The following is a 12,585-nucleotide window of genomic DNA, read 5'->3' on the forward strand; positions in this document are numbered from 1 at the left end:
AGAGATGGTAAAAGGGAATGCTTTTGCATACAGTCTGGACAGTACACCTGTGAAACTCATTGCTCTAGAAAGCTATTAAGGCTAAGAACAGAGCAAACTTAAAAAAATAAATCAGATACTAGCAGGGTTATTACTGATATCCAGAATTATAATAATTAATGCTATCAAAGTTTGAAAGAAATACTATGTTTCAAGCTTTGGGGCATAGGCTAATCTCTGTCTGACAGATATCAGGATGAGACTTGTGGGAAGATGATGTCATGTCTACCTTGTGTGGGCTGTTGTGGTACAGTCTAAATTCACTCTGCTGGCAGTATACAAAACCATTTGAACCTGTCGTGTGGTTGCTTGCATCGATTGCTATATACAAAGTCCTTTTAAATGTGCATCTATATTAACATAAGTGATAGTCATCTAAAACACCATGTTTAGCCAAAGTAAGTTAGGAATAAGTGCAGCAAGGCTGAATATCTTTGTAGTATTGTAGGTGACAAAATGCTACTAATTCTTATAAATGATCTCACACTACTCTGAGTACACATACTGAGCATATGTATCTGTTAGGGAATATTATATCTTTTTGTATTCAGTTACTTGTAAGTACAGATTTTGCTCCTTGGTCACATTGCTTTACTGGCAAGTCCAATATATCACCTTTTTTAGATCTGAGGTCTTATGTTGCTGTCTGTTTTCTCTAAACAGAGCCACCTCTCTCAACTAATGTGTATTTGCCTGTGTAGTAGTCTGAGTGCCACCTGAAAAAAAGACAAAATGACATTGGTGAACAAAAGTTCATTGGCTCAAGATATGCTACTAACAGAAATGTATCCAAAGGCAATTCTTTTGTGTTTCCCCACCCTTTCATGACTGGAAAAGGAATAAAAGAAAACACATACAATTATGTGATTACACTATAAAATATAATACCATACAATATAATTAATGTAATATAGCTGTTATAGTCTTAATTTTTTTGCTGTGTTGTTTTCTGCAAGATCCTATAACTGGTTTTTAGCATAAAAATAAGAATCTACAGAATAAAAAAAAATAAAATTATTTTTTAACCTTCTGGCAGGATTCAAGCATGATATAGCTGTCTTCCTCAGAGCTATAACATGAGCATGGTATGTGCAGACTTTTGGAAAGTGGGAACAAGAACCAGTACCAAAGGAATTCAATTTTTATTGTCTGTCCTGTGAATAACACAGCAGGACGAAGCTGTCTCAGAACTTAACAGCTATTAAAGCAGGGATCTTAGAGACCAAAGTTACCTTAATTTGCTTAAATTACAGGTTTCATGTGAAACAATATACTGTTATGAACCATGTAGGTTTCAACAGTGAAGCACTGATCTATCATGTAGACCTTGTCCCTAGTACTTGTGCGAGGAAGAAGGGAGAGTGATATCTGTCTGCATATCCAGGTCTGGCAAAAGCAATTGGAAAGGTTTTCAGAGGTGGTGTGAAAGGGTAACTTTATAAAGTAAATGATCTCATTACTTCTCTCCTTGTTCCTTAACCAGTGTAATTAATATCCAAATGTTCCCTAAGATTAGTTTTATTTCCTGCCCAACTAGTTGACAGACACTGCTGAGATTTGAATTCACAGCAGGCGAGAGCAGATGGCTACCTTTGCTGACAGATTACTGCATCAAGATGTACAAACTGTCCAGCTTTGTCTCGATAAACTTCTACATATGATTTATAAAGTGAAAATAATAGAATAAATCCATGATGCCTATAATGAGAATCATATTACAGCTCTGCTTGAAGCACTAGAATTATCTAAACAGTTATCATGTACTCGTGCTGATCTTCAAATCTTATTAGGCAAGAAAGCATTGCCTGGAAAATGATTAGTCTTCTCTTTGCTATTAGTTCTTCTCATTTCATTTTTATTGAACTAATAAACTTAAATAGAGATTTCCAATACATATAGCTTCTATTGAACTTCTGGCAAATGTATTAAAGTGTTATAGTTCACACTAACAAGGTGGTTAATTGTTTGTTTGGGGCTTTTTATATAAGTAAAGAGGGATATAAGTCCTTCTGTAAAGTTTCATACCTTCAAGTACATAATGCAAATTCTGTACTCTAACTTGTATATATATGTATTAAAAAATAAACAAACAAACAAAAAATTGTTTCAGGAAAAGAAAGTAGTTGCAGGATCATGCATAAATATCCAGCATAGTAGATAAGCTAGGTTATTTGAGATCATAAATTGCAAGTAAAACTTGCATAGAACTGCTGATGAGAAATAGAATCATAGAATCATCAAGGTTGGAAAAGATCTCCAGGATCATCCATGGGCCAACCATCACCCTATCAATGAACCATGTCCCTAAGCACCACATCCAACCTTTCCTTGAAGACCCCCAGGGATGGTGACTCCACCAGCTCCCTAGGCAACCTGTTCTAACACCTTACTACTCTTTCTGAGAAGAAACGTCTCCTAATTTCCAACCTAAACCTCCCTGGAGCAACTTGAGTCCATTCCCTCTAGTCCTATCACTAATTACCTGTGAGAAGAGGCTGACCCCCAGCTCCCCACACCTTTCTTTCAGGTAGCTGTAGAGAGCCATAAAGCATCCCCTGAGCCCCCTCTTCTCTGGACTAAACAACCTCAGTTCCCTCAGCTGCTCCTCATAGGACTTGTGTTCCAGGCTCTTCACCAGCTTCATTGCCCTTCTCTGGACATGCTCCAGGGCTTCAATGTTTTTCTTGTACTGAGAGGCCCAAAGCCGAACACAGTACTGGAGGTGTGACCTCACCAGAGCCGAGTACAGGGGGACGATCACCTCCCTGGTCCTGCTTGCTACACTATTCCTGATACAAGCCATGGTGCTGTTGGCCTTCTTGGCCACCTGGGCACACTGCTTGCTCATGTTCAGGCAAGTATTGACCAATGCCCCCTGGTCCTTTTCCTCTGCTCAGCTTTCCAGCCACTCTGCCCCAAGACTGTAGCGCTGCACAGGGTTGTTGTGACTGAAGTGCAGCACGTAACCATGTTGAACCCCATTCCACTGGCTTCTGCCCATCCTGTCCAGGTCCCTCTGCAGGGCCTTTCTACCCTCCAGCATAAATTCATCATAAAAGAGGGCAAGGCTTTTTACAATACATAGCAGCTCCACCTGAAGCTGCAGAATTACTTAAAAAAGAATTAATATTTCTAGCATGCTGCATCATTATTTGCTTTGTTAAGAAATTTGATGTGTGGCCCTGTGTACTAGGTGTCTATTGGTATTCCTTACATTTTATTGAGGAGGATCAGTCTATAATTCCTTGTGCATTTGGAAGCACTTATATATTTATTCTTCTGGAAGCTCACAGTGCTTTAGGTGCTGAAAACTGAGGTGCAGAGTGGTTTATACTATGAGTTGGAGGGGGAGTCCTGTCTTCTGCAAAATTTGGGTTGTTTTCCTAGTGAGTGGTACCATCTCACCAGGTACCCAGGCTTTACTGAGAACAATAGCTAAGCCTACTGGGATGCCTTGGAAAGCAGCTCTGTGCAATAGCCAATGCTCACTTCTGGCCTTTCTATCCTCTGTTTTGATATATTCAGTGCTTTGTTTCCCTCATTTTGTACTTGAAAATTTGGGTTTTGTGCTCTCTGTGAGCTGTGTCTCTGTGTGAGAGGAAGGACTGTAATCTCTTGTGTGGTGCCTGGGTATTTTCCCATTACAGTTGTGGAGAACAGTGAGAATACCACAGTGTCAGTTACTTTCTGGAAAATTAAGATTTCTTTGCAACTGTAACAGAGACAGCTTAAATTTCCAGGTTTAAAGAATGAGGGGAAGGTTTTAGTGTTTTTTTTCTTTTCTTTTCTTTCTTTCTTTTTTTTTTTTTTAAGTTAAAAACTGAAGTTAGGATAAATTCTGTTTGCCCACCTGCAACAGTTTCCTGTATAATTAACTTAATGTGTTTTCATTTGCAGTAATGTTTTCTGAAGATGTGAAGCAGAGGTGGCGCAGGAAAATGTTATAGCTGCTTAAAGATTATAGTTTACGGAGATGTTGTTTGTACTTTATAATTCAACAGTAACTGACCACAATGAATATCTAATTCAGTGTTGTTTTGGCTTGTATTTATGCAGTTTCCTTAGAACTGAGCAGTGTCTATTTCTGCCACATACAAACGCATGTGTTTTTTGTTGTTGCTTTTTCTATCACAGACTTACCCTCAGCAAACTTAAGCAATTACAACATCACCGTGGTAGAAGGAAAGAGCATCACATTGTACTGTGATACTAGTGGAGGGCCACCCCCTAATGTGTCCTGGGTGCTCACTAATCTTGTTTCAAACCATGAGGTAAGTTTCATATTCAAAGAGGTGATAATTCCTGTACAGGTATCTGCTGATGGATGGAATGAAGTTTGTGTCCACCTTTAGTTAACTTCTTATCAAAAAGATGAAATAGAAGATTGATTTTGGACTCTAATTTAATTCCCAGTTTCTTTAAATCCAGGGCAGCTGCTGCAGTGCTTTTGGAAAATGGCAAACACTTGTTAATTCAGATTTGTAAATGAGTGTGCAGTAATTTCTTGGGGTTAAGATGGTGAATAAAGATACTGAAGCAAAAGTCCTTTCTCAGTATCACATATACCTATGCACATAGAATATCTCTTACCCACCCAAGGCATGAAAAAAGCCTTAGGTTGTTAATTTGTTATATTTTCAAGCCAAAACCTGCATGTCCATATTAACTGTTGGTTGGACAATTTTGTTCATCAAAATTAATTGTTTTGTGTTTTATTTCACTTTTTTTTCAAGAAAACAAAGTAACTACAGAGAGTCAAGAAAGTTAAGGTGAGGGTTTTATTAAAAAGAATTTTTTTTTTTAATGAAGTATGAAGATTTTAGCTCAACATAGCCAAAGAGAGTGGGAATTTTGTTTTCTGAGAGCTTTGTATTATATGTCCTTTCCTTGGACTGTATGCACAATGGAGATAGACAGTTCATTCTGATGGAGTTGTTGATAAGAAGAAGTTTTTAACCAGGTGCAGCTGTTGACCCCTTAAATTGCCATAATTTTCATGGTTCAAGGCCTTCTATTATTTACAGTTTCATGGCATTGGCTATTCATGAGGGTGCAGACAACCTAAAGCTTTCTAGTCTGTAAAAAGTGTGGGATGTGTACTTCTAAAACTATTCCTGCAGTGTGAGAATGCCAGGACCTCTGGGATGTCTTTACCTTTGTACTTTGTGCCCTGAGATCATTGTATTGGGCTGTATATATAGGCTTTGATTACTGTGTCTCTCAGCTTCCATAAGAAAGAATTCTACAGAGCTCTAGTTTTATTTTTAAAACTTTTTCTAATCTGGAAAACTACCCAAAGGAACCAGTCATCATAAAGAACAAGAAATTAAAACAGTTTGGGGAACTTATGCCAAGTTGTGCTTTTTCTTTTTCTTCTTTTTCCTTTTTTTTAGTTATGAGCCAAAACAAATGTGGGATGCTGTTCAAAAAGTGAGATCACTTCATTTTTTAACCTTCCTATCTTTCAAATGCCGTGTTCAGTTTTCTTCAAGCTTTCCAGAAATACTCTGTCCTGGCATAACTTCATGTTTGAGATTTCGGAGGGTCTCATAATATAGGCTGGCTACAACCTTAGTTGTGGAGCACGGTAGTCTTTTCAGTAGCAGAAGAATGAGTGCTTTTTAAGCCTCATTCACAACTATCCTTCCCTTCTCCATGAGTGTTGTTTTTTTGGTTTCCTTTCTCTCAGTCTCATATCTATATTTCTGACTCCCTTTTCTTCACCTCCTATGCTGCCTTTGCCTGCTTTTTCTCTCTTTCCCATTTTACAAAGGGAAATGTAAACAAAAGTTAAAACTATACTCTAGTCCTACATTTCACCATATGATTATTTTTTATGCTGGTATATAAATTTGTTTATGTCAGTTAGATTTTTCTTGTTATAGATTCCAGCCCTGAATCCACTATTGAAGCCCTCTGCTCTGAATCCAGCTTTAAGTACTTCTCACCTCTGAGAGCTGCACGTAGAGAACAATGCAGTGGGCTTTTTGGCTTTTCCATACTGCCTGATTGATACCATACTGATTGATAACAGTGTCACACTAATATCAATGTCACACTGATATCAATGGGGCATTTAACTCAAGTGAGGTTTAGGTGGGACCTTGAGGTTCAAACTTTTGGTCCTGTATGCAGGAGTATCCCCACGTGTCCCCATTGACTGCTGCTGAAGGTCACTGTGGTTTTACGAGTGCAGGGTATTATCTTTTTGTCTACTGTGCAACACTGAAGCATGCATGTACACTAACAAATTATTTCAAAAGGAGTTTTTTAAAAAGAATACTAATTATTGTATGTTTTCTAAATATGTTTTAGTTCTTTTTCATTTTAAGAATGTAGTCTTGCATTTTATGAAAAATTCAAGTGTGGAAATAGTAGTTATTTGGAGATCACGTGAATGACCTGGTTTAAGAAAACACTGTCTTTAACAACTAGCTTTAACAACTAGCTTTGTTAGCTGTTCTGTTGTTGTTGTTGTTTTGTTTTTTAATGATTCTGCCCTATTCTTTGTTTTTAAATGTTTTTATTATTTGTTTTTTAATGATTCTGCCCTATTCACTTTATGCAGTGTAGCACAGCTGCATATTTAATATGGCATTTAAGCTGTAAATGTGCCGTGAGCTTTCTAAGAATCACAAGAATCAAGAGTTCTAAGATTAATAATTCTTACCTTAATTAGCCTTAGTGCTCAAACACATAAAACATTACTTATAAAACAATGCTTATAAAACAGTAGCTTATAGGTATTAGAAGGGATGTAATTTCTCATTAATTGTTTACAAGAGGAAGAAGCTTTCAAGAAAAATTTGGCTTAAGGAGTGGGGAGAAGACACACAGTTGTCACAGTGCAGTAGAGCTCAGAAGGCAGCAGTGAAAGAGATATCATACTTAATAGCGAAGGGACAAAAGGCAATAAAGAAGGACTGAACAGAATATAGGGGGGGAGGAAAAATTCAAGCGGACCAGAGATAGACCATATAAATAGGTCATGAAATAGAAGAAAGGGATAAGCAAGGGTGTGGGTCAAGAAGACATTTTTCTAGAGGGGAAGTGTTTAGGAAAGACAGAAACTGAAAGGAACAGGACAGAGAAATGGACAAGTGCGGTGTTTGCAGCAGGAATACACTTTTGGAACTTCAATCACCAACGGTTCTGTCTTTGTGTCTGTTGGATAAGGTGCCAAAGTAACGTTTTGATTAATGACAGACTGATGGAGCTAAAGGGAAGGGAAAACGAAAAATGCCATTGAGCTGTGGCCAATGATGCCCTGCCTCTCCCTTGTTTCTTTAGGCTTCACCTGACACGTATGTTTTTCTGATCATTTGTAGAGTGACACAAGTAAGAATCCTGCTTCGCTAACCATAAAGAATGTCTCATCCATGGACAGCGGGCTGTGGATTTCATGTGTTGCAGAGAACATTGTGGGAGAGGACCAAGCCTCTGCTGAGCTCACGGTATTCTGTACGTACACAGGCCTCCATGCAGCTCATGAGGCCAAACCGCATTAGTTACAGCTATTTTAGGTACAAATATTTTGAGGGTGCACAGGTTGCAGAAACAGAAACACCTTTTAAGCATGTGAACTATCTACTGCTGTTAATAATGGGAATAGCTCAATCAGCAGTTGTTGAATTTATCTTCTGCTCTGAGTTCTGTAAAAAAAACTTTTTGAAATGCTTTATCTTCCAGTTAGAACAACCTATAAGCAACGGTCTGAGAGCCAAAGTACTCAGTGGCACCGTCAGTGTGGGAAGGTTTGTAATGGTGTGCGTATATGTACACACTATCTTAGGAATTCAGAAGTGTGAATGCATCAAAAGGGTCATAGAGTTAATTATAAAGAGGCTACAAATGTTAAAGGTTTTATTATCTAAATCAACAACTGGTTTGTTCAAAAAATAACACACTTGCAACATTTGTACTGCCAGATGTAAATTTATTTGTCATAGCTTTGAATAATGTACTTATTTGTCAGGGCCAAGGAAAGGGGAAGGGACATGTAGTATGGAGACAGTGCCTTCTTAGATCTAAGATTCCAGCATGAATTCATTTTGTGTGAACAAGGCAGCATGTTTTCACAAGTTGCAGTCCTCTGTTCAACTGAAGATGGGAACAGAACGCTTTGTAGATGGCAAACTTTTTTCAGCATGTGCTCATGACAGAGAAAACTAGAAAAAACACTATAGATGTACTTCAAATGGTTTGTAGGTTGAAATTGGATATGTAATAGCTATGGGAAGGAACATAAACTAGAAATGTTTGAACAGTGTAAATGAGATTCTGAGCTTGGCACTGTTATGAGTGATAAAAGGGAGTGTAACTAGATGAAATTGGATGCAGTTAAGAATAAATATCAAGGAAAATTTCCCAATAGTGAAATAATGGGCAAGGTGTTGGAATAGTCTCCTGAGGGAAACAGAACAAGTCTGTAAACTTGAGGCATTTAGCAGTTTTGAACAAATAATGAGAAAATGTATAGTAGAAAATGGTCCTTCCCTGTCAGAAGAATCCAGGGAATGAAGTCATCTGTTCTGGCTTTGATTCTGTGAAGAAAATCATCTGAAAGTTTGGATTCCTGGCTGAGGATATTTCCAGTACTGCTTGCTTTGGGCCAACTTTTAAATATTTTCAATACTGTTCTGTTCTTTCAGCACTCCTCTGCACCATTTTTTCAGCTAAAAGTAAAAAGTAAAGCTAAAATCACTCACTCTCCCTTCTCAGTGATTCAGTAACTGAACTTCCCACACCTTGCAGGGTGTGGGATTTAAGTGGTGTTCAGTCTTTGTCTGAAACTGGTTTGTTTTGTTTCTTTCTGAAGAATGGCTTAATTTCAGTTGTGAATGTAGTACCCAAGGCAGAGCCAGTGAGTGTACTGCGTGAGTGTCCTGCAAATAGGTATAATTCCTACAAGTAACATGCTTTTGCACTTTTGAATGAAAAATACTTCCCTGATAACTTGAAGGGCTGGGGAAAATGGCTTGTTCAGGATATTCTGATGTTCTTCACTCTTTTTTCCAATATAGTTGCACCAAATATCACATTTATTGAATCTCCAACCCCGGACCACCACTGGTGTATTCCATTCACTGTGAAAGGGAACCCTAAGCCCACATTGCAGTGGTTCTATGAAGGGGCTATACTGAATGAGTCTGAATACATCTGTACTAAAATACATGTTATCAATCAAAGTGAATACCATGGCTGCCTTCAGCTGGACAACCCTACACACCTGAATAATGGTGCTTATACCTTACTGGCAAAGAATGAGTATGGAGAAGATGAAAAACGGGTTGATGCTCATTTCATGTCAGTGCCTGGAGATGGTGAGTATAATTTACTTTTTTTTTCAGTGTTAGTTGTTACAAATTGATGGGATTGTGGAGACAATGCTCCTGGCCAGCTCAACAGTTTTTCAGAAAAAGTTTTATACGCTTTTTTTTTTTTTTTTCTGTCCTCTGAATGAGTGTCATCAAAATCAGGTTTAAAATATTGCTTTCCTTTAACATTTTCTTCTTGTTTATTGCTTCTCAAGGCAGGCCATGCTACTGCTCTCTAAATCCTTCCTTTAGGTAATCATTCCCATGTCTGCTAAGGCAAGTGAAAGGTGGCTGCCTCTGAAATGTTTCCTCAAGCCCCAGTTCTGATTGGGAAAGCAAAGAGTGCCTGTTCAATCACTCTACAGGTTTCCTATACTATGTATGAATGCAGCTAGGTAGTGTATCCAAGGACACGGGGATGCCTTCATTAGAACCTGGTGCCTTGTGGAAAAATCAGTAATGCAGTCCAGTGAGTTGATGATAATACCTTGTCTAGGACACCAGAGGGAGCTGGAGAGAAAACAGGTAATCCAGAGGTAGGGTGGTCAAAGTCTAAGGCCCTCTCAGGCATTTTGATGTCCAATTCCCATTCATTTCAGCTGATGTTGGGAATCTACATGCCTAGGAATATCCATGTTCAAGATAGTTGCTGTTAAATATCTGCATCTTCTACTCTAGAGGCTCTGCCTCAGCCATTCTGAACGTATGAGAGCAGACTCAAGGTTGATTAACTCAGTGACTGCAGGGATTCCTGTCAGTGACTGATGTTCACTGTGGTGTGGTAGTTCCCCATATCTTCAAAACTATACGTGAAGTGACTGTAAGGGTAAGAAGGCTTATATACAAGTGTATTGTTTTATGTGGAAAAACCTATGAGTGCACCTTGCACAGCAAGAGTGGAAATACAGGCATATTTTGGTGCAAATAATTGCACAATTGTATTTGAAATTATGAGCATATATCTACGTTTGTTTTTTTAATCACAGGATATAAAAAACCTTTTTTTCTGAAAGAGCAATGTGCATTGCCAATGCTATCTAAGAGACAAAAAAAAAAAAGAAAAAAAAAAAAAAAGAGAATATTTAAATTCTCCCTCCTGCATTGCAGGCTAGAGACAGTAAAAATATGGTCTGTATTTAACATTTGCTCCTAACAGCTCAGTCTCCTATAGGGAGTAAGACGGCAGGTCTTTCTCTTTCCCACACTTAGAAAGAAAAGGTGAAGAGCTGATACAGCCAGGCTGTATTTACTCCTGCTGTCCTTAGCACTCCTCTCCTCTTTCTTCTCTGCAGTTCTTCCTTAAATAGACTCATTACAGGAACATGCCATGATTTCAGATACTGGCATCCTCTGATACTGTGTTATAGCAGCTCAGCAATACAGTTTACCTAGTCCATGCAATGGAAGCTCTGCTACACTCTAGCTATTTAATATGAACCTGGCTTCATTTTCTCAGCAGAGTAACAATTTCCCTAATACATTTATAAGATTTTATCATTTTTTGTCTTTGATCCAAATTCCTCTTTCTGTTCTGATTTTCTTTTACTCTTTTTGCCTTTACACTGAAAATTTTCCAGTTATGGCCTTGTAAATCACAAAGCAGAACAGAAGGCATCCTCCAAATAAGAAAGACAATGTTATTATTTGCTCTATTATTTTTATATACATAAGGAATTTAGGTCTCATTTGTGCTGTATTCTTTAAGCATTTCCGAAGCTCTGTGGTGGATTAAGCTTCACAAAAACAGTATGGAGGAAACAGGACTACATACAGGCTGCATCAGTTCATGCATAGATGGCACCAAACCAGTCTTAAAAATTAACAACAGGGGAAATTGCTTATCTAGTTAGTCTTCTCAGTGTTGTTCTTATTAGTGGAGCTTTTTCCTGTAAGAATCATGGCACTGAGCTTTAGAATATTTCACGACATTTTTTTTCTCTTCCTCTGAAGGTGACATAAAAGCAAATGTTAAAAAACAAAACAAAAACAAAAAAACAGAACAGAATCCTCCATTATTATCATTATTATTACTGCTATTACTATTACTGTTACTATTAATATTACTATTTAGTATTATAATTTAAAACACTGTTAGGATTCTTCTAAACACCTACATGTAAAAGACTTCTTCAGTGCTGTCTTTATTGTGTAGTTTCTTCTTTTGGCGCACATATTGTACAATGAAGCATAAAGATTAAGGTCCACACCCTGGTATTATGTTCATTTCCATGCCATCGTAACTGAATTAAATACCTGTCCTGATGTTTCATGGGGTGGGGTATCTTCACTAGGCTTTGAACTGATTCTCTGGTTATTACATCACTTATGAGCAAATGCACTGACTGTAAAAAACAAAACAAAACAAAACAAAAAAATGTATATGTGTATATATAAGCCCTCACCTATAAGTTATATGTCTATCTAAATTACAACTAAGCCTGAGCCATGTTCTGTCATCAACAGAGTAATACTTACTTTCAAAGTTGCATCAAACATGATGACGAAGACTGAATTTGTGCTAAGATATTCTCAACTTCCAGCAAGCTTCTTGTAGATATTTCTTTGCAGACACAAATGAGAGGAAAACATATTTGGATTGAGTTAATGGTATCATTGTTAGCATCATAAAATAAAAGTCTCTTTTAGATGCTAAAGTCTAGAAGAAGAAATTTCAGATTCTGTGAGGTAGATTTTAAACTACTTTTAATCTGCTAAAATTCTTGAATTCCAGTAAAGCTGTTCCGGCTGATGATAATATGCTTATTTGAGTTTACACTACAACAAACACTAGGCAAGAAACATCCAAGTTACATTCCGGGAGCTGTTCCCAAAGTTGATCCAAAACAACTAATGAGTGCTGGAGAGATTTTTACCAATAATAATTAAGTAAGCTCTGTCATTTACCAGCCCTGTACTCTAAAATTCAGCTGTAGGAATTCAAGTCACACAGTGTATTGCAAAAGTAAAAGAAAATGTTAAATATGCTTTAAAAGTAGTATCTTGTTAATGTGGCATAACAACATGGGTCTGTTTTGAAAAATTAATGTTTTTGGATTGAGTCTTTGCTGCTGCTGCTTTATTTTGGAAATGTCAACTTTATAAAGAAAGAAGCAAGCAAATCAAGTTGATGTACTTTATAAAGATGAGTGAATAGGATAAGATTCTTAGTAGTTTATTTACACAGCAACCTGTTCTAACAGGGACCAAAACAACTACGCTGCTCTTTGTT

At 37.5% G+C, this 12,585-nt stretch overlaps 1 protein-coding gene across 7 annotated transcripts in view; it reads left to right on the forward strand.

Annotated features, from left to right (window-relative positions):
• The window catches only part of NTRK2 (neurotrophic receptor tyrosine kinase 2), a 201,554-nt gene that overhangs the window by 38,672 nt on the left and 150,297 nt on the right, over nucleotides 1-12,585 (forward strand). For all 7 annotated transcript variants that reach the window (XM_038170542.2, XM_038170543.2, XM_038170545.2 and 4 more), the window contains exons 6-8: nucleotides 4,174-4,310; nucleotides 7,368-7,500; nucleotides 9,063-9,362. In XM_038170542.2, the coding sequence (XP_038026470.1) occupies nucleotides 4,174-4,310; nucleotides 7,368-7,500; nucleotides 9,063-9,362 (570 nt within the window). The remainder of the gene's footprint in view (nucleotides 1-4,173; nucleotides 4,311-7,367; nucleotides 7,501-9,062; nucleotides 9,363-12,585) is intronic.

This window comes from Anas platyrhynchos, chromosome Z, assembly GCF_047663525.1.
Source record: "Anas platyrhynchos isolate ZD024472 breed Pekin duck chromosome Z, IASCAAS_PekinDuck_T2T, whole genome shotgun sequence".
Taxonomy (NCBI): Eukaryota; Metazoa; Chordata; class Aves; order Anseriformes; family Anatidae; genus Anas; species Anas platyrhynchos.